At 37.3% G+C, this 25841-nt stretch overlaps 2 protein-coding genes across 2 annotated transcripts in view; one reads left to right on the top strand and one right to left on the bottom strand.

Annotated features, from left to right (window-relative positions):
- Nucleotides 1–2971: 2971 nt before the first annotated feature.
- Nucleotides 2972–10825, bottom strand: LOC128203366 (uncharacterized). Its single transcript, XM_052904799.1, has 2 exons — nt 10707–10825; nt 2972–8435 (listed from the first exon to the last, which is right to left on the bottom strand). The coding sequence occupies exon 2, from the start codon at nt 8322–8324 to the stop codon at nt 3402–3404; it is 4923 nt and encodes a 1640-aa protein (XP_052760759.1). The 5' UTR covers nt 8325–8435; nt 10707–10825; the 3' UTR covers nt 2972–3401.
- Nucleotides 10826–10931: 106 nt separating this feature from the next.
- The window catches only part of LOC128203454 (uncharacterized), a 68461-nt gene continuing 53551 nt past the window's right edge, over nt 10932–25841 (top strand). Inside the window, exon 1 of the mRNA XM_052904911.1 lies at nt 10932–11068. Coding sequence (XP_052760871.1) covers nt 11020–11068 — 49 coding nt within the window. The 5' untranslated portion in view covers nt 10932–11019. The remainder of the gene's footprint in view (nt 11069–25841) is intronic.

The raw sequence follows: 25841 nt of genomic DNA, 5'->3' as shown, positions 1-25841 counted from the left end.
AATATTTGTAATATTTACTGATATATATATATATATATGTATATATATATATATTATACCAGAATAAGTACAAAAATCATTAAAAATAGTACAGTAACGAGGGCATACAGTAATTTTATTAACCACCTATGCAAGTAATTTCAATGTCAAAGTTATTTTGGCTATAAAAAAAGAAGGATATATGGTAATCCATCAATGTATAAGTAAGTTAATATGCAGACACGAGCATGTGAACTCTGACCTTTAAATGTCTTGTGTGACCTTGACCTTTGAGGTATGGACCCGGGTCAAGGTCACTGCACATCGTCTTAATGAGGACAACATTTGTACCAAGTAATATGGTAATCCATCAATGCATAAGTAAGTTATAGTGTGAACACGAAATGTTACTGACAGACAGACAGATGGAAAGACTGACAGACGAACAAAGTGCATTCCTATAGACCCCTCCCCACTCTATGGCGGGGGATTAAAAACCCATCAATTAGAATAGGGTTCAATCCAAAAAATATCCCCTTAACATTAATTAACAATTTTACAATACAAATATCAACACTGAAATCTTTATTCATTAAATAATGGTTAATATTCAATAAAATAGGAGAAATTCAAGATACTGATCATCACTTGTAAAAATGAGCATAGACTGCATAGTCCCCACTGCGCGGCCACCTTGAAGGTAAAAACACAGCCCATTTCCCCGGCTATCCCCGGTTTACCCCTAGACCTGGGGGCCGTGATTACAATTGACTGGTGCATTAATAATACAAATAACTACAGATAACATTTGAACGTCCATGAAAATGTGCAAAAACATCAAACAAGTATCCATAACAATTTGCACATAATTTTTATGCAGTTATCATATTTTTGAAACCTCGAACTATTCCAAAAAAGTGAGGGCACATATGTTAAACATATTAAAAATGTCAAGAATAAAAGTAAAAAGTATAATAAATCTAAAAAATGCTATGTGCCATGCAATGAATAGTTAAAAATAACACATTTTATCCAAAAAAATGTATCCAGGTGAAATGCAAATTTTGTCCCAAAAAAGACGGTACCGACTTCTGAAGTATAATTATTCGACTAAGTTTGTCTTTTGGGTAAATAAAGAAATAAGATATCGATAATGTATATTCGTCGGAAATGGAGTGAATAACACCAATATACCAACATGTTATACAAAGGAATACAAAAACGTTTTTACATCAGCTCACCTGATTATTTACTACCTACACCGCCGTTTTGTTTGGGTTCCCGTTTTCCTTATACTTTTCGATTGCACGACGGGCACCTGGTTTAGCTGATATCTTTTTGTAGAAAGGAGAATAAGGGTACCAGTCTACAGCCTAGTGGAGAACTGTCAATCCATTCGGCATTCGGAACTCCTCGGCCATTTTTTCAAAAACAACCTCGGATGTATATGGACGGTTTACATACTTAAAAAGTGGTACGTTTAAGTCCGCTGCAAATAGATCGCGTAGTAATCTTATTTAGTAGTTAAAATTTATGACTTAACTCTTGGGAATCGTAATTATGTTTGTAATAATACACTTCACTGGCAATCAATTTAAACTGAGAGCAATGAATACAACTCTTAAACACTACATTTAATTAATGCTTTTATTAAAAAAAATACGGACTACTTCAACAAATGTACCGGCATACATCCGAGGTTGTTTTTGAAAAAATGGCCGAGGAGTTCCGAATGTCCATTCGGAACTCCTCGGCCATTTTTTCAAAAATGAAAAATGGCCGAGGAGTTCCGAATGCTGTCAATCCGCTTTACTCGGCCCAGTTGTCTATCCTAAATTATGATCGGACCTGCTTGAGGCCATCAGAATTATTAATGTCGTTCATCTTTGTCGTGATATTTTTTTTTTTTACTTTTATGTTATAAAAGGAATGGCAATATTACTATATTATAGTATATTCCATACTTTTTTAGGAGTCTATCATGAACTATTTTAATGCAACGTTTATAAATACGTTGAAACTGTTGTCTATCACAGATTATTTAGCTTGACGAAATAGGCTATTGAGCAAACAGATTTTAGGCTTAAAAGTATCACGTTTATGAAACTGTTGTCCGCATCTCAATAATATGTACATTTTAATACGAAGTTGTTAGTGTCTATCAAAGAAATATTTTAATTGATATTTATGTATGTCATACAAAAATAACCCTATCATATACCATTTCTTTTATGGACATTTGAAGGTACATATTAACAAAATCAATTGATATATTTTAATTTTTGCATCAAATATGTTCTTTGATAATATAAAGAAAAGTACATTGATCAAACAAGTGTAAGTGAGAAAGAAATAGAATTGGCTTCAATTGCCAATCAATAATTTCTGCTCACAGTCTGCAGTCTATCACAGATCAATGAGCAATTGCAATGACCAACAGTTAACACAAACGCTTCCGTGGGAGGGGGGATGGCACACCCAGTACATGCCCCATCACTAAAGTCTTCAAAGTTTGCATTCTATCTCAAAGGAGTGGAAATTAATAAACTACACCTTTCAAATGCCATCATGTGCAGGCGATGTGAACTCATAAAAACAACAAATTCAAACAGCGCAACCTCCTTTAATTATGTCCTCTTGATGTTTCTTCATCCGTATATAAACAACAGTTTCCACGTCTTCCAACAATTTCCAATACTGGTGAAAATGTATCCATCATCCGTGTGATATTTGTTGAAAACAAGAAAAGCATACATGCCATAAAACTGAGAAAAAAGTTATTTTCTCCAGTCTTGTAGCAGAACGCAATCCTTGAACATGTGCAAGATATGCCATGAAGTCAATATCACCACTACTTGAAGGCCACCGATGTGTTATGTTCACTTGTATGTCTTTCTGATGTCTTCACAAATTGTTTACGTCTAGCGGACGGGGGGAGGGGTACGCCCCTTAGGTATTAAATGAGAATCAACACCTTCCTCTGTTTATCTTTAATCTGATCTAAACCAAAGGATGAAATCCTTTTCCATCACGACATAAACATGTATACTACGTTCAACAGCACATTAATGAATACAAAACTGAACTAATTTTCCCCTCCCCCTTGTTGAAAAGTCCTATACATGTAGCATAATAGTGGAGTGTGGAAAAGGATGACTGCTACCTGTAATTAATAGACAAGTAAGAGTTATTAGTTATCTCCTCCCCCAGGGACAAGTTTTTAAGGGTACGCCGAAAACTTAAAAGTAAACAAAAAACATCCAACACAAATGAATCATCAATACAAGAAACTAATTAGTCCTAAAGCGCAGTGGTCAAATTAAAAAGCCTCTAGGAGAAAGTCTTTGCCTTTGACATTGTCAACACTAAGCAGTCTTTGTAACACTAAATTAATGTAATATACAGCACAACTCATGTGGATATCATTCATTATTGTCACGGCGGCAAGGTCTCCGGGATGTCAGCAGCTCCTTAGTCCCTGCTTTATTGTAAGGTTGAAGACGGGCAAGGGCACGTGGTACACTGGTCATAGGCCTATCTGGACTAGAGTTTCGGTGGTCCGACTGGTCAAAGCTCAGACGCTTTGGCTCTAAAGTTGATTGGGTAGTCTGCCTTGGAGTAGAAGCCCTGGTTGGCCTACCTGGTATGCTTTCCGAAGGAGACGCCTTGGTGGGTGTTTCGCTTGAGCTAAGCGGGGTTTGAGAACCTCCTGGTGGTAGTGATGGAGTCAGAGGCATGGAAACCTGTGGTGTTACCCTGGATGGAGGAGGGCAATTGGAAACTTCTTGTTGTGGTCGTTCCACAGCGGGTGTCACCGACAAACCTGGCAAGGGAGTGCCGTGGAAAGGGGTGAACTTTCGAAGGTGTTGTCGGTTCCGGATAGTTACTCGGCCTGTACCATCCACACGGATAACATACTGGTGGTACTGCCTTACCTCTACAACAGTCCCAGTGCGCTCCCACCTCCTTGGATGGTTGCCGACCAAGTTTTGCAGATAAACATGATCTCCCACCTGCAATGGAGGCAATCTGTGCGTGTGTTCATTCCAACGCTCATGATCCCTTGAATGTCTTCGGGCAAGGGCCATCTCTCGATGCGACATCAACTCAGTCCAAGTCTCATGAGGAGAGTATCGACCCCTTAGGATTGGGATAGCATCACGGATGGGTCGTCCAAACAGTATTAATGCTGGGGACGATTTTGTCTCGGGGTCAACAGAATTTCTGTACATCAGTAAGGCTCTCTGGAACTTATCTACATCAAGGGATCCTGTTGCAGTAACATTGTCCATGAGCATGCGTTTAACTGTTTTAACAGCTAACTCCGCCCTGCAATTAGCATGTGGGTTTGCAACGGACGTAATCCTGTGTCGAACTCCCCAGGCCTTTAAGAACTCCTGTGTCTTTCCAGCTGTGAACTGTGGTCCCCCATCAGAAGTTAACTCTTCAGGTATCCCAAATGTCACAAATGTCTCCCGCAGTCGCTTGATAAGGCCCTCCGCACCTGATTCTGACCTGTGTACCATAGGCCAGTTTGAGTATCTATCGACTATCACCACATAATCCTTGCTGTTATAAGTGAAATAGTCACTGCAGATCATCTGAAATGGGTAGTCTGGAGGTGTTATGTCTGAAGGAGGCTGCATCGGGTTGGACTTGGCCATCTTATGGCAGTGTACGCACTGTTCCCTCACCCTGGCAATATCAATTGAAATGTCTGGCCAATACACAGAGTCCATGGCCCTTGCACGCATTGCGCTGACTCCTTGGTGGGCTGCATGGAGTGCATTAAGTACCGGCTTGCGGAGTACAGGGGGAATAACTATTCTTTGGCCCATGAGAACCACACCGTCCACAACACATAGGCCTGCAGCAAAGCGATGAAAAGGGCGCAAGGGCACTGGTAGCTCCCTGCAGTCCTCTGGAAACCCAGCCTCCAGGATGTTGACAAGGTCAACAAACGTCGGGTCTGATGCTGTGGCCTCTCGTACCATGTCCCAAGTAACAACAGTGATGATCGCATTAAGTGCACTGCTTGCAGCGGCAACTGTATCACTGTCATTTGCCATATCATTATCCTCGGCGTGCTGGTATAAGCGTGTCAAGGTGTCACGGTAGAACTCTGTTGTATTACTGAGAGTATCAGTTTCCGGTGCTTCGCCTGGTAACAGAAGACGATCTGGCTGACCAGCAGGGTGTCTTGAAGCTGCATCTGGACCTAGGTTCCTTTTGCCAGGTACATGAACGATTGAGAATCTATATCCTAGGGTCTTCTCTTTGAGGTTTAGAAGTCTCCTGTTGTCAATGTCGGTGAGCGACCTGTCATTCAGGATCTGGAGAAGGGGTTTGTGATCCGTGGCTACGATGAGGTCTTTGCATCCAAGAATATAATACCGTGTTTGGTGGAGTGCATACACTACAGCCAAGGCCTCACCTTCAATGGGAGCATACCTGCTTTCAGCAGGATGTGTGAACCTACTGCCAACTAGACACAGTTTCCAGCCATCCGGACAGCAGGCAGGAGTCTTGCTTTCACAGTGGCAGTACTTCTGCATCAAGAAGAATCCAATTCCATCTACAGACCAGTCTGTGGCCAGGCATGTCAGGCGAGTGGGATCAAATAGGCGCACACCTTCTTTCATCTCCTGGATGATGACCTCTTTGGAATGGTGAAACAGTTCATCTAGTTCATTCGTCCATTGAAATATTGCAGATGGCTTCAAAAGAGCACGAAATGGCTTCATTTGTCTTGTCATGGCAAAAGCATATGCCCCCTGATTGATTAGTCCAAACCAAGCTCTCGCACCAGTAATGTCAGATGGTGTAGGAAAGTGTCTTATTGCATCCAGAAACTTTGTACTTGGTCGTATGTTCGTTGGTGTGATGGTAAGACCTGCGAAATCAACAGTGTCCTGGGCAAATTGGAACTTCTTCGGATTCAGGGTGATACCATTTCGAGCACACAGGTCAAACCATTCACAAGCCTGGAAGAAAGCTGCTTCAATGGAATTTTCCCACATACATGTATCATCTACACATTTGACCTTGTTTTTGAAGTCTGCAATAATGGCGTCAAAGCGTTGATTATAAGCATCTCCACTGGCCATGAATCCCTGTGGAGCCACCTTGTACCTGTAGCGCCCCCATGGTGTAATGAACGTCGTGAAATGTCGGTCCTCTTCACGGATTGGCACAGAGTGGTACCCATTCCAAGCATCTGTCACTGTTTTTTTCATGCCCTGTGGAACTCTATCGGCCAGATGGAAGGGGCTTGGTACATGATGGGTTTGGCGGACAGAATGGCGGTTTTGAGGTTGCAAGTCAACTGTACGTCTGGGGGTACCATCAGCCTTACCCGTTACCACCATCCTGGAACACCATGTTGTGGGGGTATTCGAATCGACCCTCTCAAGCACACCGATGCGAACATCCCTCTCTAGATCAGCATAGACTTTATCCTGCCAGTGGATTGGGACAAGTGCTGGTTTGTGGACTGCCACTGGTGGGGCACTTGGGTCAACATGCAGTTGGAGGGGCTCACACTTCATTAGTGGCAGTGGTTGATGTTCGCACACATTAAAAGTCGTAGCACTGTAGTAGTCGAGAAGCCACTCTTTCAGGGCTTCCACATTGTCCTCTGTTGCACTCAAACCATTGGGTAAAGTCGTGGGCATAGGTGGCGGTTCCTGTCGACGTCTTGGGCAGGAGCAGGTAATATTCTCACAACTATCCATGGAGGCATTGATGTCAGGGGATGTTTCTGCCGTTGCTTGTGGGAAGTCAGTGTGAATTATCCCCAGAGAGACGAGTGCTTCCCTGCAGAGGAAAGCTTTTTCCATGGCATCTGAGACATAACAGAGCAAACGTGTTGACCTTGCAGACCCATCAACCGTACAAGTGGCAATGTTAACAACAATGGCTCCCATAACTCCAAGATCCTCTCTAATAGCCCCACGCATCACAAGTTTGACAGGAAGGAGGTCGTGTTCCTTTATTCCTAGATTTTTAGCGGACTGTAAGGGTATAATTGTACTTTGACAACCTGTGTCGGCCACCATGGACATTGTGATTGATTTGAGTTCTGAGGCATCTCGCATAGGGTGTCCAAACAATGCATGTTCTTCTGGCAGTGGTGTCATATTCACTAATATCATAGGGTGGGGTTTGGAAGGTCTAGCCACCCACTGACCATCGTATATATAATGTTCGAGAGGTGTTCCACCCTCTTGACATCTGGATCCTATAGCCTGGCTAGTCCTAATAGCTGATCTGCCCTGCTCCGATGTAGAACACAACTGGTCGAAGACGTAACTAGCTTTATCATAGTCAGAATCCTTTGTTGAACCTCTAGTGACATGTGAATTGGGAGGGTTCCTAAGACTCGTACCCTGGCGACAGGCTCTTGATGAAGAGTCACGGTGACCCCACAAACCGCAAGTAGTGCACTTACTACAACATTTGGTATAGTGTCCTTTTGTTGCACATTTACCACAGGTGAATGTCCAGGCCTCACAGTTTCTAGACCTCGTCTTTCGGTCATTCCTCTGACCATGAGCAGGGCCTCCACATGCCCAGCATTTTGCTCCAGGAACTGGGGCAGGTTTTTGGCTTGAACGAGCAGCATACATGGCACCAGCTGAGTCGCCCACTGCACTTTTCGTCACTTTGCCCTGTTCTTTCTGGGCAATAAAAGACACAGTTTCCTCCAGTGTTCTGTCTGTCTTAGGATCACCAAGCAAATCAGACATAATCTCTGGGTCAGCAATGCCCCTAACCAGGTTGTCCTTGATGATCTCATCACTAAAATCAAAAACATGTGCACAGCCCGGTTCCTTGCAGGTGGCCTTATACTGGCAGAGTGAAGCTTGGCCTCGGAGACTGGCCAAAAATGTCCGAATACCTGTCCCAGGAGATTGGGTCATCCTGTTAAGTTTAATGCGGTGGACCAGGGTGCTCTCGTCTTTGACAGCTAGTCTCTTGATTGCACCCAGAAGATCTGCTTCTGCCATGTTCGCAACGTCCCCCTGAATATCACGCATAATGTCTGTGCGTAGATCTGAATTGCAACAGTAGAACAGGGCAGTGGCCAGGACGTTGTCAGCGATAGACATTCCCACCTTGTACATGTCCCACTGTCTGGTGAATGCTGACCATTGGTCTGGATCACATCCGGCAGTAATGGACGGTGGGTCCAACTTCAGCTTTTGTGGTGCTGGGCGGGCCAGTGCTGTGTGGACAGTTCTGTCGTGAATCTGGAGCGCGGCAGTTAGAGCAGCCGCAAATTCTGCACCCAGGTCCTGTGACTTCCATTCGCATCCATCTATCGGGCACTGCAACACCGGCATGTTGTGGAACTGTAGGGTTTCAGGATAATCAGGTTGTAGCAGTCATAAATGAGAATCAACACCTTCCTCTGTTTATCTTTAATCTGATCTAAACCAAAGGATGACTGCTACCTGTAATTAATAGACAAGTAAGAGTTATTAGTTAGGTATGTCCTCTCTTGGGGAGCGGAGTACGCCCCTTAGGTATGCCCTTTCTTGGGGAGCGGAGTACGCCCCTTAGGTATGCCCTTTCTTGGGGAGCGGAGTACGCCCCTTAGGTATGCCCTCTCTAACGTCTATTCCTGAACTCTCCCCTGCTTTTAAGATAAACTTTCATAACCACTATCACTTATTACCTTATTATTATAATAAAATTCATTAAACTTATCTTGAAGCCATATGATGGCAGATAAACAATGGTTAAAGTTAAATGAACAGTAATGTTCATTTCTATTTTTTTTATTGATAAGATTAATCCCAGTATGAAAGATTCATTTTATATTAGAAAATAAATAAAATATATATGTTTAGGAAAGACAATTAAGAAAACCATGTTTTATGATAGACAATATTTTTTTATGTAAATGATAAATAAGAAAAAATATTGTCTATCATGAAAAATATTTCTTACTGTCTATCAAGAATTGTTTTTATTAGGCCATCCTTAAAAAATTGTATGTTTGCTGTAACGCTACCCATCATTTTTACAGTGAGTAGGTAGGTAGGGATTTTTTTTTTCCATTGTGTGCCTTAAATTACTCAGTAAATAAGTTTCTTATCATTTCAGATTGCTTGACACTTCATTTTGGACAGACCTCATCCATTAATCCATTATCATGTAGTACAGTGTGATGACTATCATCAGACATGTCTCATTCCATCATCCTCATTTGGACAGATCCCATGGACACAGACTTAGATACTTCATCAGTGTGTCTACATTGTTGTACAACAAACTCTTAGGATTACAATATAAATAGTTACAGAACATTATAATAATAAATTTGGTATTTATAATGAACATCCAAAATAAGTTTCCTGTTAATAAAGTCTAATGCATTGCATCATTTTTGTTTATTGGCTTTGTTTGAGTAACATTTTTAGAAACCTACTCACAATGTTCCTGGGCAATCTCAGTCATCCTGAGTTGTTTACCAGTTCTATAAAGTTCCCATACTCCTATCAGTAACTGAGAACAGCAAGAGTGCTGGTGCAGAAGCTGAACACTGTTCTTCCTGTTGTGGTGTAGTTTTAATTGTGATCGTGACATACTTCAGAGTCTTGTCAAAGTCATATAAGACACTTATTTTATCGTAAGTATCTGGACTGAATTGTGTAGGATTTTCCAGATTCGAGGACACCTGCACCGACGCAATTTTCTCAAAATGTTCATCTATTTCAGGGTCAATTGCGACATTTTCAGTTAAAGCGGAAAAGACATCAAACCAGGACTCGTTTGTGCTGAATTTTCTAATGGAGTTTCGAGCATGGAATATGGTTTCAGGCCCCTTTTTCTCGATAACTGTAACCGCAAAGGTTACACGCTCGCCTTCGTCGGCCATTTTGTCGATAAAAACAAAAGTCAACCGCATGACGTAATATAAATGAGCCGAAGGAAAATAATGAGCGGAAAGAAAATATAATGAGCGGAAAGATTATTTTCCGTACGCTCGGAGATGCGAAAAAAAAAATTTCGTCCTGGAGGGCCTTAAAAAAAGTTGAGTCGCGGTAATTTCGTGAGTCGGTCGCGTTACAGCAAACATTCAATTTTTTAAGGATGGCCTTATTGCCTATCATGAAATATCTTTCTAACTGTCTATCATAAATATTATCATATTTTATGATAGACAATAAGAATTATTTTTTAATATTTCTTATTGTCTATCATGAAAAATATTTCTTACGGTCTATCATGAATTATTTTTATTATTGTCTATCATGAAATATTTTTCTTACTGTCTATCATAAATTTTAATAAATATATTTTATGATAGACAATACGAAAACAAATTATACATAATTACAGTAAAGCAAAAACCATGATTGACTTGTAAGAAACTTACTACTTGTGTTTTCATGTAATTATAGGACAAATAAGAAAAATATAAATAATTCTTATTGTCTATCATAAATTTAAAAAACAACAACATATTTTACGATAGATAATAAGAAAAAATCTGGATAAACAGCTAAAGTTCAACATTTCAAGAATAATATTTTACGATAGACAAGAGAAACTGCGTTGATCATGAATGATAGATAATATGACAAATAAGACCACTTTTTTATGCTTCAACTATAAAATTTTCATAATTTGTTTTCAAGATAGACACAAAAAATGTGTTTCTCCTTTGTTGACTTTCGTCTATAAACTCGAAGTTAGAGCAATATTAAAACCATTACCAAGATTTCCAAATCCTTTAGGCGAAGACCATGACAAAAAACGAGTTGTCGTTTCAATTTCATGTGTTCGAATCGCATCCAGTCCAGAGCCTCCAATAAACTTTTTTGCATGGTCGCCGCCATGTTGTATCACCTAAAACGACCAATTTACGGTAGTCGAGCTACTTTACATTACTTTACAGTATATTAATAATTGTGATGCCCAATAAGAGGTCGTATAATAATCTGAGATAGACAATAGCATCGACGTTACTCTATACGACAGAAGAGAAGCCGGCAATTTTCGGAGTAAATTCTTTGGAATTAAAGCAGTATGGAGCATTCTTCGCTAGTTTTTGGAGTAATGGTCGGCATAATAGCAGGTAGGGAACTAATGTTTATACTTTTTAGGAGTTGTTAAACAGTACAGTACTTACAAAACTTTTCGAACTTTACACAGGTGCGCGACCGGTAATTTAGTCAGGAGAGGCTATTTTGGGTAATTTGTACCAATGCGCTTTTTTATTCCCGCTAAGCCAAATTAGACATACTAATGTGTTTGTACTTTTACATTTTTACCAAATATGCAAAGAATTTTAAATACTGCGCTCCTACATGTAATTAAACATCATGCCAAGAATCCTATCCATTTTCGATTAAGAAGGAAACCCCTGTATGCTAGCATATACTTGGATTTTAGCTGCATATGCATTATGACATAATTTATGTTCCATTCAGTGGTTTTGTGCTAAGGGTTAAGGGGCTGACTTGGTTCTCCATGTATTTTTTATTAGTTATCTGCAGTAACAGCTAATTCATTTCATTTAATGGCCATTACGACCAGCATGAAATTCAGGAGAGCAATGATTTTGGTCATTTTTCAGAAAAATCTTTCTATAGTGCATGTTTCTTAGGTTTAACCTTCATCTCATTTTGTTTATTATGAAACTTGTCAAAAATAAAACAAACATTTCAATAATAGTTTATTATTAAGTATTGACATGATTTTCTTAACTATAAAAAGTAAAATTATTAATTAACTAAGCTAAGCATTACATCTTTGATATTGTTTATGAACAATCTCTTTGATAACAATATTTAACTATCTAAACCACACTCTTGAATTATGTTTAAAGATTGAAAACATCAAGTACAAATGTACTAACTATATTTCTTAGTTCCCCTAAATATTTTCCTCACTCCAGCCAAATCCTAATAGCCTCTTATAGATCAATACCGTAATCAAGTCGTTTAATTTAACAACTTCATTATGGTATTGTTCTATAAGAGCTAGCTATTAGGATTTGGCCGGCGTGATGATGTATTTTGACCCAAAAAGAATCATGAACCCCAGTCAAACTTATCGACTACCGGCTCAAAATGTTATGACTCATGTATATTTAATAAAATGATACTGGGGAGTCCTTTATCTGAGGATGTCAAAAATCTGCATAAACGGGCTGTACTCCGTATGATTAAATAGCGAAAAAAGGAGAAAATTGTCGAAAACTGACATAAACTTGGCATTGATGTGTGCAATGTACTAACTGAAGTACCACATAGTTTACAAGTTATTTAAGTTCAGCAGTTACTTTGTATTTTTCCATTAAAAAGATTACTTGGTATGTCTACCAGGTAGAATTCATTCCTTATGCGTGATTGGCTAGTCGGTGTTATCACATGTATTACCGAGGTACGTGTATAGCTTAATTATGTAATAAATAGAGTAAGCCGTCGTAGCTCAGTGGATACGACGCTGGACTGCAATTTTGGCGACACGGGTTCGAACCCTGTCCCGGACACATTTTTTTGTCATTTTGGTACTTTTTTTTACAATTATGATATCAAAGCGTAACACATTTCATTATATAATTGACCTGAGATTCGTTCCAGAAAAAAACATTTTTTGGTGCGAATCTGGTGTACAGTCCCTTTAAGGGTTCATTGTACTTTGTGCTCATTATAAATAGATAAATGAAGGGTCTTCGCATTGATACATAAAGCTTAGTTCCTTCATTCACAGCAACATTATAGTTGATTAACGCGAGATTAGCAGCATCAGTAGTAGTTATATGATAGTTAGTAGAAGGAATAGTAGTAGCTGTTGTTGTAGAAGTGGCAACAACAACAACAACAATTCAGCAGGAGCGGCAGTAGTTTTAGGGGTATCATCATCATCATCATCATCGGTGGTGGTGGTTGTGGTGGTGGTTGTGGTGGTGTTGTGGCGGTGGTGTTGACAGTGACAATATCAGAAGCAGTAGTGGTAGTATCAACAGCAATAGCTGCAGCATTACCACCTGTATTACTAAGACTTAAGAGCACACATATTAAATGACCAACATAGTCGGTTCTGTTTGGTGGGGTTAAATACCTATTTACAGGAACGATCGTTGGGAGTCATGTTATTATTTGGGGTGTGGGGGGTGTGTCAATATTTTACAGAAAAGGAGTCACTCAAGGGCAGCGACCATTGCCATGATTTTATGTGGGTCAAAGTATGTTCTTTCACCGGTCACGGTATGAAGACAATGCCACATGAACACAAAACTAAGCAATTTTCTAGATTGAAACATTGCGAAAAAAAAAGGATCAGTTAAACGAAAATGCATTTTAAACGCCTCAGAATGTGTTCATGGTATGAACAAAATTGAAGTAAATTTAACGTTCGGAGATTCAGTTTCGCCAATGTGATGTATTTTTTCAAGTTTCGTTTGTATTTTCCATTTTCCATGGTGTATATGTATACTTACGAAATCAATATTTTTTACAGTGAAAAAACAACAAAGCTTTAAAAATGAATAATAAGAGTGTGTGTTTTTGTTAAAAAATGTGAACCCAATAAATCTGACATTTTAAAATCAATATCCACACGCTTAGTAAAGCATAGCCTTAAAAATAATTCGTCCTATGAGACGGCCAGATTCATATATATAATGTAATACAGTAAAACTGCGATCGCTCGAGGTCGCCAGGGACCGAGCCAAAACCTCGAGGGAACCGATGTTTCGAACGACCCGATTTTCAATTTTCCAGTTTGATATGAAATATCTTTCAGTGTATTTTATCTAGCTTTCCCCCCAGTCATGGTTCCTTCACTAGATTGCTCAGGTGTTCGACAATTTGTAAGTTCTTTCTCATTTGCCATTTTGCAAAGCAAAGTGACAAGAAGGAATTCTTTTCAGATATTCCGATGTTGGATCGATATGGTAGTGTTTTATTCATATTTCTATTACTCATTTAAATTTCTCACAATTAACTTCTCGTCATTAACTTCTCATAATTATCATCTCAAATGCCCATATCAACTAATATCGGTCAAGCGTTAACAGTGATAAACGATTTTTCACACCTTATCAAATTGCCTTTCAACTGTCATTGCAATTTTTACAACTTGCGAAAATTTTAACACCTGGCAATTGTTTGTTTATTTTGGAACACGCGTTCGGGAAAAAGTGTGAAATTATGACCTCGAGGGAGCCATAAGGTTTTGTGCACGATTTGTGTACTTGGGACCGATGAAATTGCTCGACTGCTCGACATAATTAGGTTTCGAGGCAGCGTGGGTTTATTTTATATGAAAATAGAAGGAAAAAAGTTTGGGACCAAGCTCCGACCTCGAGGGAACGCCGGTTCTCGAGCGACCGCTTGTTCGAGAGAACGCAGTTTCACTGTATAGGTTACATTTTCATTCCAAATAAAACGGTTGGTTAAGCATACCATTTTCATTAACATCTGTCATATGTCTAAAAAAATAATGTTACTCATTAAAAACAACATATTTTTGTTTAAAAATAAGTAAATAATAAGTTTTACTAAATTAAGTACTCTGTAATTATGTCTAACACTTGATACTTCTTCACGTCTTTCTGGGCAAAATTAAATACATTCTTCCAAATCTTGACCCCAACTACAGCAACTCCTTAGATGTGATAACATGATTAAACACATGGTCAGATTCTCGGTCAATTGACCTTACGACAGCGGCTTCTAAGCCACGCCCCCTGATATCAAGGGAGCGAACTCTGTCTATGTCCGTCAAACAAACGAGGAAGTAATGGCGTCTCGGGTCGTTTCGCTTTCCGATATTCCTGACAAATTATCATAAATGTGACATTACAATGCGAAAAAAATAGAAGTCAAAGGAATTTGTAACTGGCTGCTACATCGGAAGGCTCGATATATCTTTAGAAAATGACGATATCTAACATTTACGGGGTGAAATCTATCCAAGTCAGAGAAAATCGGATAGCCGCCATGTTGTCAATGACATCGATACAAAGGAAAAGCGTGTGTGTGACGCATACTGTAAATGCAAACTAGGGTAAGTTTTACTTTTAATAACACCGGTCCTTCTTACAGTATTGTTGAAACAAAGATTAAATCATCGCACAATATGAGTAAATCATAAATGGCCCGAATGGGGAACCCGGAAGTGACATTAAATAACAGTTGCCTGCCAGCTAAACAGTATAACCTTGTATTCTATAGTATGAGCAGAAATGGTTTATTGGAGTTATGCATAAAAAGTTTTAGTTCTAAGCGATTGAACACTCCCCCTTATGAATAATAATGTAATAGTTGACAAGTGACAATCGTGGGTGATACCAATCTGTAACTTTTGCATTGCTCAAACATTCACATGCTTTGATTTTTGTTCTTACAGAAATTGTGGAACATGTTCACACACTCTGGCTGTAAAAGTAGACCTGGGAGGAAAAGGGGCCCCGGTGTGGGGCTCGAACTCACAACCACCAGAACACTAGCCCGGCGCTCTAACCAACTATAAGCTGACCGGGCAGCTGGTTCTAACCCACACACACTACCCTCCCCCCATTTACCGGTTAAGGCTGGTGGAGGGTCTCCTGCTATTTACCGTTGACACCATTAAAGTATTCTGATTGATGGAGATAAGGAAGTCCCCTTATTATTGTCTTCAACAAGCCTACTGCAACAGGGGACCTAGCATTAGACCCCCCCCCAGGCAATGTCAACCGCAAGAGAAAATCAGTGATGACAAGTTTTACAAATAATCGGTAGGACCTATTTTAAAGCTTTTAATAACATTTAGTTTTACTTTGCTGTACAAAAGTAATGGACTATTTGTCCAGAGAAAAACAACAACCACAAAACATTAGCTATTATCTTGTCAATATTTCATTATGATATACATGTAGAAAGCAAACATCAAAGGCAGTAGCATTTACAGCTAGTATTAAAATATTTAACAATACATGTAACAGATTTATTATAATATTGGCATCTTTAATTTACTTCAGGAAAGTGTGGTCTTTTGAAGAGAGTTCTTGAAGTTGTTCAGCATGTTGTTTTGATGGATTCTTGGAAGGATGTACCTCTATGATGTTAGCTTCAGTTCTGGAGTATAACACCAGTTGTTGCATATTTAATATCAGATTTATTAAATACATTCATTGTTGTTTTGCAAACATTACTTAAACTTTGATATTTCTTTGGTGTTTATGTATGATATTGTAGGTGAATATCTCTTTATTGCAATGGCAAATATATTTTAGAATATATAGCATTAGCAGAAGGTATTTTTCACTGTTAAAGCTGCACTTTCACAGATTGATCACTTTGACAACTTACACAGGATTCGATTGCATTTATCATATTTTGGCTCGGAGAAGATTGCTTTGTGATTTATATATTAGGTCTTAATTTAAAGAATGCCAAAATAAGCCGATTCTGAGACAAAAAGTGTCAAACTAGAATTCTGTGAGAGTGCAACTTTAAGAATACTGTTAATCTAGTGTGCATGTGATCCGGACTCTGAACATTGGATGAACTATCATTAAATATTGTAGATTTACGTAAATGGCCCAAAATATAAGAATTACAATGAAAATATGTACATGTTTGACTTGTTCTTTATTCATAATCAGTCTAAGTCTTTACAGCACATGTTTGGCAGAATCAAGTTCTAATGAACATAATAATTGATTTAAATGTACAGTGAAATAAATTGTTTTATTCAGAAAATAATACCTTAACGATTCAGACCGATTTGTTCTCGTTTTTTTTTTGGTGGCTCAAATATTTATCTGAGTTTTGGAGGAGGCCTAGCTGGTGTGAGCTGGTCAAATACAGAAGCTGCTTGAGGGTCAGGGTTTTCTTGATTGGATTTCCCAGTCGACAAAGTGCTGATATGAAAATAAGAAATCTATGAAATTTGTCGGAATGACAGCTACAAAAGCCATTGTTTACATAGGAACCATACGAGTAGATGAGATTCGGAAGCATGCGATGGTTCGGACAAAAATTTAGTTGTACGATATTTCCTGATTTACTTTGAAAGCAAAGCAGTTTATTAAAAACTACATAACGGTATCAACAAAAATACCTCTATCTTGAATGAAATCAATCGTGTCCATGTTGAACCTGATATTAAATGGCCATTAATGCCAAATTGACAACACAAGCCAAAGCATAAATGTACGATGTTTATAGTTTAACTAGAAATGTGTCCATAGGACACGGATGCCCCCACTTCGATTTTTTGTCACAGAAAATAAGCCATAATGATTATTCAGGATAATCTGAGGGCCCTAACTCCTAAATGATTAAAGCGATTTCCATGGCTATCGAACTTGATCAAGATATTATGGTCACAAACATGTGTTAAAAGTTTGGTGAGGATTGGACAAACAGTTTTCAAGAATTAGATCGGAAACAATCTTCGGGACGTATTTTTCAAGTCTTTTTTTGCAAATAAAGGGCCGTAACTCCTAAATGACAAAAGCGATTTCCATGGCTATCGAACTTGATCAAGATATTATGGTCACAATCATGTATGTAAAGTTTGGTGAGGATTGGACACATACTTTTCAAGAATTAGATTGGAAACATATATTTTTGAAGTATTTTTGGCAAAAAAGGGCCGTAACTCCTAAATGACTAAAGCGATTTCCATGACTATCGAACTTGATCAAGATATTATGGTCACAAACATGTGTTTAAAGTTTGGTGAGGATTGGACAAACGGTTTTCAAGAATTAGATCGGAAACAATCTTCGGGACATACGTACGTACGTACGTACGGACAAGGGCAACCCTATATGCCGCCACTTTGTGGGGGCATAAAAATAGTAACACTTATTTAGGTCATGCACGGACAATTTCAGTATTAAATAAATTTTGAGCGGATTGAAATAAGTAGTTTTGTTCAAAAAAATACTTTTGTACAGACGTATAGATGTTTCGCCTTTGAACGATCTTTCAAAATTTCCAAGTTCAGCTGTTGATGAGGTCTTCCACAGAGTCTGATACAGCACTTGCATTTTTCTAAATAACTCGCTGGTTTTGAATACGGAACGAATTGCTCGCCATCTTTAGTCGGCCTGGCTACCTTGTATCCGAATTACAAGTGCCATGACAACACCTTTTTACCATAATACTTAAAAAGGCGAGGAATTGCCAGCGCATGTATATGACGGACTCTGGTCAGTTTGACGGACAAAATGGCGGATAGCAACACGGCTTATCAGCCCTTCATTCTGATTGGCTGATAGGACCTGTCAATCAAATCCTGTCGTAAGGTCAATTAGGGGTTAATGTGTAGCTGAAAATGACTCTCGTTTAGAAATGAAAAGTGGAAAAATTGGCTGGTATTTCTTGGCATGATTTATTTAATTAGCTGCTTTTTTGGACTACAATATTAGTCATGTGATTGAAAAATTCAAGGTTTTAAATAGATCCATGTCATTCAATAGATTATTTGATACATGTCCTTTTCTTTCCGTTAGGCCACTACTTTTATATAAATTGGTTTACAAAACCGGCGGGTCTAATTTTCCGAAAAGTACAAAAAAAATAAAAAATGAATTTCACTTTTTTTTTCAAGATTATTTTCCCGACCGTATTGATTTTGGTGCGAAACGAAAGAAAAACGAACAGATAAGAGTACGAATGCAGTAGATCTCGACTGGTTTGTTGTTCCGTAGCCGTATTCGCCGATTTATAGTGATAACATGTGAGCCAGTCAACTGTTATGGCAGCGCCGTTGGCAATGGCGAAATTGACGATAGCAGTCATTCTTTGTATGAAATAATTAAGTTAAATATGCAGGAGTTGTTAAAATAACAATAGCAAAATACATTGGCAAATCTAACAGCCGACACAAACAATAACTGTCACGTGATTGTTGTTTTTCCCCGCAAATTTAGGTCATGAAAATATTGTTGTTTATAGATGAAAAATATGTGGCAGCGGCTGCTATCGAATAAGTAGACACAAATATCTGTAAATTATGTGTGAGAAAATTATTGTTTAACATTTTATGGTTAAATATCAAATAACAGTGCACTTAGTGTGAGTGGTGAAATCGAAAGTAAAATTTCTATGTTGACACCGGTGATCTAGTTTCACAAGTTCGGTCGGTTGTGTTTATGGATTTTAAATCACAAACTGGTTTGGAAATACTTGTCATTGAGTCAATGTAAAGCTTGTGTTTATTCTAGATTACATGTTTATTCATGTTTGGGTTAATAGTAGAGAAAAAACAATGAAAGAGTTGAACACATGTGTCAATGCCATTTACTAATGCCAGGAGTTGTGTGCAAAACATTAAGATAAAACAACACGGAAAACTATTTTGAAGTCCATTTTAATTTGTTATGAACTTGATATTTCACTATAAATGAGATTTGTTGTTGTAACCAAGGAATTCTCTTTAAAATGAAAAATAAACAATCATGAAGTATAGATGCCCTGTGAACGCATGATACACAAAATTGCGGAGTTGGGAGAAGATGAAAATATCCGATAAATAATTATGGATTTCACTGTTACTATCATTGGTACATAAAGTTAAGTCACATGCTAGATTTATTATTTTGCTATGTGATTTTTATGTACTGATGTGGTAATTTGCTGCAAGATTTGAATTTGAAATGGATTTGCTGAACATCGCAGGTAAATATCCCGGTCCGAAAATATCCGGACTTAGCATGGATTGGGTTACATACAACTAGGACCCCGCATGGTAAAGGTTATTAAAACTCAAATCTAGGTCTAGTTTGGTTTTTAGTTTTTCAGGAATTGTTTGCACAATATTAAAGCACAATGTCTTCATACAATATTACTTCCTTATTTACAAAATTGGAAATTATTTCACTTTATTGACATTTCCAATATTGAAATAACTAAAACAATGCTTAGAAAATGTAGTGTATTGTCTTAATACAGTGCAATTCTTGTGTATTTTAAAGCGTAAAATTTGCTTTCCCTTTTTTCCAATTTAATATTGGTCAGTTTTTAAGTGTTCTGCATTCACTTTTGCTTTAGCATACCCTTAAAGCTAAACAAATGTCCTGCTGAGTAATATTCAATGTATCTTTGATAAAAAGTGTAGTTTATACATGTAAACATGTTTTATAGTCAATTTCATTGATGTTTTATATGCACAGTATGTAAGATTTAAACTGTGTGTTTAATTAGAACTTTGAAACTTTGAATGTATTAAAACATGCATTAATAGCAGTTTAAAAATTTAAAATGTCAAGTAAATGACATAAATTTTCAATGTTTTTATGTTGTTCTCTGATTTTCACCCTTTAAGAGTATGTTTTGTGACTTTTTTCCTTTTTTTTTTTTCTTTTTTTTTTCGACCACCCGGTGGACATTTTTTCCAAAAATTCTTGTAAACCAAAAAATAAAAATGGAGTGGCCTTATTTAAATTTAACAAGATCAGACACATTTTATACAACTTAATTAAAGGAATTATGAATGAAAGGGATACAGTTTGAATCTATTTTATATTCAAGCATTTGAACTATTCAGGGAATCCCTGTAAAATTTTAGTATTCTTAAAGAAGCAAATTATGTCATTTAAAACGTACACGCCCACATGAGCAAATGCCACATGTTGTACCAATGTTTAATGTCACAGTCAAACTAAGAGAAATAAATGGGAGAAACATGTCTCCCATTATGACAACAATGGGTGCATGTTTTCTCATATTGAATTCAATGTTATTTGAATTTGGGAAAACTCTTCAAAATCTTAAAGAACTTGATTTATAAGACAGCTTTCAAGGCGTGTATCTGTCACCCTAATTAAACATAATAGAAGATTTGCCAGGGGCACTAAATAGTATTGAAATAGAAAAATTCATTATCATGAGCTTCATCAACATCTGTTTTCTAGCTGTGGCTTATAAATCTTGACACCTTTTACCCTCTTATGGTTTTGATGGTAAAAGACGGTTTTCCAGTTAAAATAACATGTCAAAAAAGTCAACAGTTTAATTTCACTGGGGGCTTTTTCTCAATGTTTGTCATTTTCATCAGCTCAGTGTCAAAGACATCATTTTGTGGCTAAATTATATCCAAATCTTGTAACAGGAGGATTCAAGTGGCATCCACCATATAGGGCTATCGTTACTCCAAACATCAAGTATCCTTAATCAAATATTTAATTAAATTGTCTTGTTTTAATTTCCGAACAGTAATGTAACAGTGGTATGAGTCATGTATTTCCTTGTATTCTATATGGGTGCAGTTCCTTTTCTCAATTTTCCTGTTATTTTTGAGGTTTGTGACTATACAGAATTTACCGTAGTATCTGTAATCAAATATTGTCCTGTTTAAGGTTACGGACAGTAATATAACAGTGGTGGTCATGCAGTCATTGCAGGAAGAACTTTGAATGAACAAGCCCTAATTCTTACTCTAGTGATTGACATATTTTTGAATTGAAAAACAAATATGAGCAAGCCCAGAAAGCATTTCACCAGTGCAGGGCTTGCGAGCTGTGATAATCTACCCCTGTATCAATATAGTTATATCAAGAATTGAATTTGGAAGCAAACTTGGTTTATTGTCTTGTACAGAACACCTGTGTAATTCTTTGTGAAAGACATAATCTTAATTAGCTTGTTAGAGGATGTCAGCGTGCCATTATATGTGGGTTGTGTCATCTTGTTAAACTATATTGCACTCAATTAGCTAGCACACAAAACATACAGGACTACCTTTATCTATTTCCCCGTCATTTCTTTCAGAAATTGGCTGTTTGCACAGGCACTTTTTTCTATCAACTGCTATAATCTCCCCGTACCTCTGAGCAGAATGAATGGACTTAGATGTTTGTTGGCAATGACTATGAGTCTCCACATTTCATGTAATAATTGTTTGCTTCATATTTCTTTTTACAGAAACACACTTTTGCCTTTAAAATCATTTCAGTTCACAATTTTTTTTAAATAATTAGAGCTTGCCGCTTAAGTCTCGGTTTTTGCACTCAAACGCCTATGGCTGCGCATTATATTATAGCAATTAAAGGAGTTAAGCAGTGGTTTTGAAATTAAAGCTTCACTATTTGTTAAAGGTTCTGGCCTGTAAGATAATATGACAGAAGATGCCCCAAATTAAGCCATTTACAAAGAGTAACCATAGTTTGGCTGGACTGAAGGATCAAGGACTTATGGCTGGGCTGAACAAAGGTTAATTTATTTGTAGTCATATTGAATCTACCCATCACATATATACCAGTAATTGTATACTTAAATTGGCCTGAACGGTATTACACATTCAGCAAAAGTAGAAATAAAATCATTTATTGGTACAATTACCATGCTAATTTTCCAAATTTTCCCAACTTTGGTAGTGGCTTGCCTGGTTAGCACAGTGGTAAGTGAATTGGCATGATGATGAGTTCGGTTGGTGGTCATCAAGCCTGAAAAGAGTGTTTTCCAAGAGTTTTCGGTTTCCTTAGCAACATTATAATGACAACACTCTTGCACAACATTGTGCAAACAAGTGTGGCTTTAAGAATAGGTAATATTTATTTGTTATATTAAAATTAAAGGGGCTGTCTCACATATGATAAAATAGTGAAAAAAAAGAAAATTGTCGAAAACTGACATAAACTTGGAATCGATGTGTACAATGCATTGAAGTACCACAAAGTTTACAATTTATTTAAGTTTAGCAGTTATTTCGTATTTTTCCATTAAAAAATATTACTGGGTATGCCTACCAGGTAGAATTCATTCTTTATGCGTGATTGGCTAGTCGGTGTTATCACGTGATATTACCGAGGTAGGTGTATAGCTTATGTCACCCTATGAGAATTAGCTTTTGTAGCTCAGTGAGTAAGACGCTGAACTACAATTTTGGTGACGCGGGTTCGAACCCTGTCTCCGACACAGTTTTTTATGGCTTGCAGTGTTCTTATTAAAATTTGCATTGGCCAATGCTCAAGTTGATACATTAACCCATTTCAATCGGGATACACTTAAAGGTATAGTTTTTGACGTACTGAACTTTCACTTTATTTACTTTCGTTTTGACTGTATTGTTTCCGATTTATAAGTTTTCCGGTATGACTGGATGTTATGTGCAGAAAAGATAGATGCGCAGAAAATTTTAATGAAGAAGTTATTTTAAAACTCAAAAATCTAGTTAAATTGAAGCTTTTTATTGCAATTTTGGTTGAAATGGATGGGACTTTCGACCTCAGTGACGATAGTGATATTGGGATGGTTATAATGACGAAGTTTATGTGAATTTAGGTAAACAGAGGACATATTAAAACATCGATAGAAATCACAAAATATGACATTTGCATTATTTGGTTGAGTTTTTTTGACGATCTTGAGTTCTAGAATGATTGAATGACAAAGAGGATCACCCCAATGTTTCCAAGTGGGAATACAAAGAATAGTTGTCCTAAAGAACAATATGACCCAAGAAAGCCAGGCTATTGCACTACTGTCATTTATCAATAAAACTGTTATGGGGGCAAGACTTTTTGACCTACTGGTTGAGGATTCAAACTGCTATGCCGTTACCAACATCGTGATGAACATCCACCGGCCCGATTTGCTCCGAAGTGGAGGATGATATAAACTGTTATAACTTTTTATAGATTTAAAATATTTTCATAATTCTTTCTGCATTTTAAAGATAGATTAATTTAGAAACTTTCTTACATAGATTATGTGACATTTTAAAAACAAATATGTGTGATTTTTTTGCTTTCAATTTGTGCATATTTATTTTTTAGTGATTTTTTTTCATCATCACCTGTTTAACTTGCAAATTTTTATTTTTTTTAAAATCATTTGCTACTAAAACTTACATAAACATGTGCATATGTTTATTTCCTTTCCAAATATGTAATCTTCATCGAGTCTTATGCCAATAATAAAGAAGTTATTAGTGTTTATACAACACAATGGTCATATAAAGTCAGATGGCTTATCAGTTATTGGAAAATGCCCAGATATTCAAGTTATCATATTTAACTGGGTCTCAGAATGAAATGGGTTAAGTGGGCAATTGTTAACAGTGGTCAATCCTCGAAAAGTCATCAACCGCAAAGGGTCAGCAATTCTGCATAACAATGAAAACCACTTAACAACTTGGCACTCTGAAGGCTTAGGGTAAAAATTGTTGAGTCTGCCTTATAATGAAGTATTTTAAGTTTATACAGTTGTTAGTGTATTGATACAATAAAGTGCTCATGATCATTGTATGATTTAATTTTTATTGGTATTGCTATTGCTGTAGTACCAGCCTTCTTAATTCCTATGTAGCAGGACACTGACTGATCAGTTAATGAATGCATGATTATAATACAGTACATTATACAATATTAAGTGTTTTCACAATCTAAAAACCTTCCTGGGTTTCAAATGCCTTTGTTGTTTCAAGTAGAGATAAATTCTGCATAACAATGAAAACCACTTAACAACTAGACACTCTGAAGGCTTAGCGTAAACATTTTTGAGTCTGCATGAAGTGGGCAATTGTTAACAGTGGTCAATCCTCGAAAAGTCATCAACTGCCAAGGGTCAGCAATTCTGCATAACAATGAAAACCACTTAACTACTTGGCACTCTGAAGGCTTAGTGTAATCAAAGCGCGAGGCGCTGAAAGACTATCTACTAGACTATATAATAACATATCTAAATCTTTATGGCGTCTTGTGTCATTTTGTTTTTTGTGAATGTCGCTTCAATCGTCGTAATCCCCCATCCCCATGTATTTAGTGTTACAATGCATGCCCCTGTTTTCGTTGCTTTGATTAAATATCATACGATAGAAAAATACAATACATCATATATATATACTTAAAACTGCCGTCATATTGGGACTCCGTGTCAAACACAACTATTGGTACCACACAGAAGGAGAACACGTAGAGCTTTAAAACCTGTCAAAAGTGCTGCTGCATGGTATTCTGTTTGCGATGCCAGCAATATATACGAGTGATTTGATGTTAATAACTTAATATATAAGCTTCATAAACACACAGTAACACCTGGGTCCGACCCAATAATATAACTGGGGCATAGACCTAATTCTATTTATAAATAAACACGTGTAATAGTTATATACGTAAACACTATATATTGGGTCAGTTCACCTTATTCCAAATACTAGTATTGGGACTACGGCATGAAGATATAGAAGTCAAGTTCATCGCAACTAAATGGTGAACACATAATCGAAGGCCAAAATACAGTGTACCAAATAGTTGGGTTGCAATCAGTCAAGCGCTGACCAGCCAAATGAAAAACGTATAGCAACGGGGTAGAGTCACATGTGCAAAACGTAGCTACCTGTACATATTGTTCTGCTGTTTTAATTGGCACCCAAACATTTGACATAATAAAACGTTTATGTTTTGTTTTAGTTGTTAGGTTCACTACCAGTAATAGTAATGCCAACGTAACCGAAACATGCCCCAAGGGACGTTAGTTTCAGGAGTGCGTAATTTGGTTAGTTTAATATAATTTTTATGCAAAATGTATTGTCGATATTCATGATGTTTTTTTTTGTGAATAAAATTAGCTTTAATTTGATATAATGCTTATTCTGCATTTTATTCTAGTAACTTGGCGATACTTGGCGATACTTATCCCTACCGATGTGACAATACTTTTCTGCTTGACGCATGTTCAATTTGAAATATTTTGAGAACCTATGTACATCAAAAATTCCCTCTCAATAAAAGTCCAAGAAATTAATACTTTGAGTGGAAAATCAGAAACGGAAGTAACATTTATGTTTTGTTTGTATTGTTCATCATAAAAATATAGTGCACTGTATTTCTTTTTCGTTTTTATCATCTAGATGTGTGCGTGTAGAGCAAGTCAAATACTATATGAGGGTGTCAACCTTCT

The sequence above is a fragment of the Mya arenaria genome, chromosome 1 (assembly GCF_026914265.1).
Source record: "Mya arenaria isolate MELC-2E11 chromosome 1, ASM2691426v1".
NCBI lineage: Eukaryota > Metazoa > Mollusca > Bivalvia > Myida > Myidae > Mya > Mya arenaria.
The sequence above is the reverse complement of the archived record's forward strand: the minus strand, read 5'-3'. Positions and strand labels throughout refer to the sequence as shown.

Coding starts and splice junctions, on each gene's coding strand:
- LOC128203366 (XM_052904799.1), bottom strand. CDS start 8,324: ATGCCGGTGTTGCAGTGCCCGATAGATGGATGCGAATGGAAGTCACAG.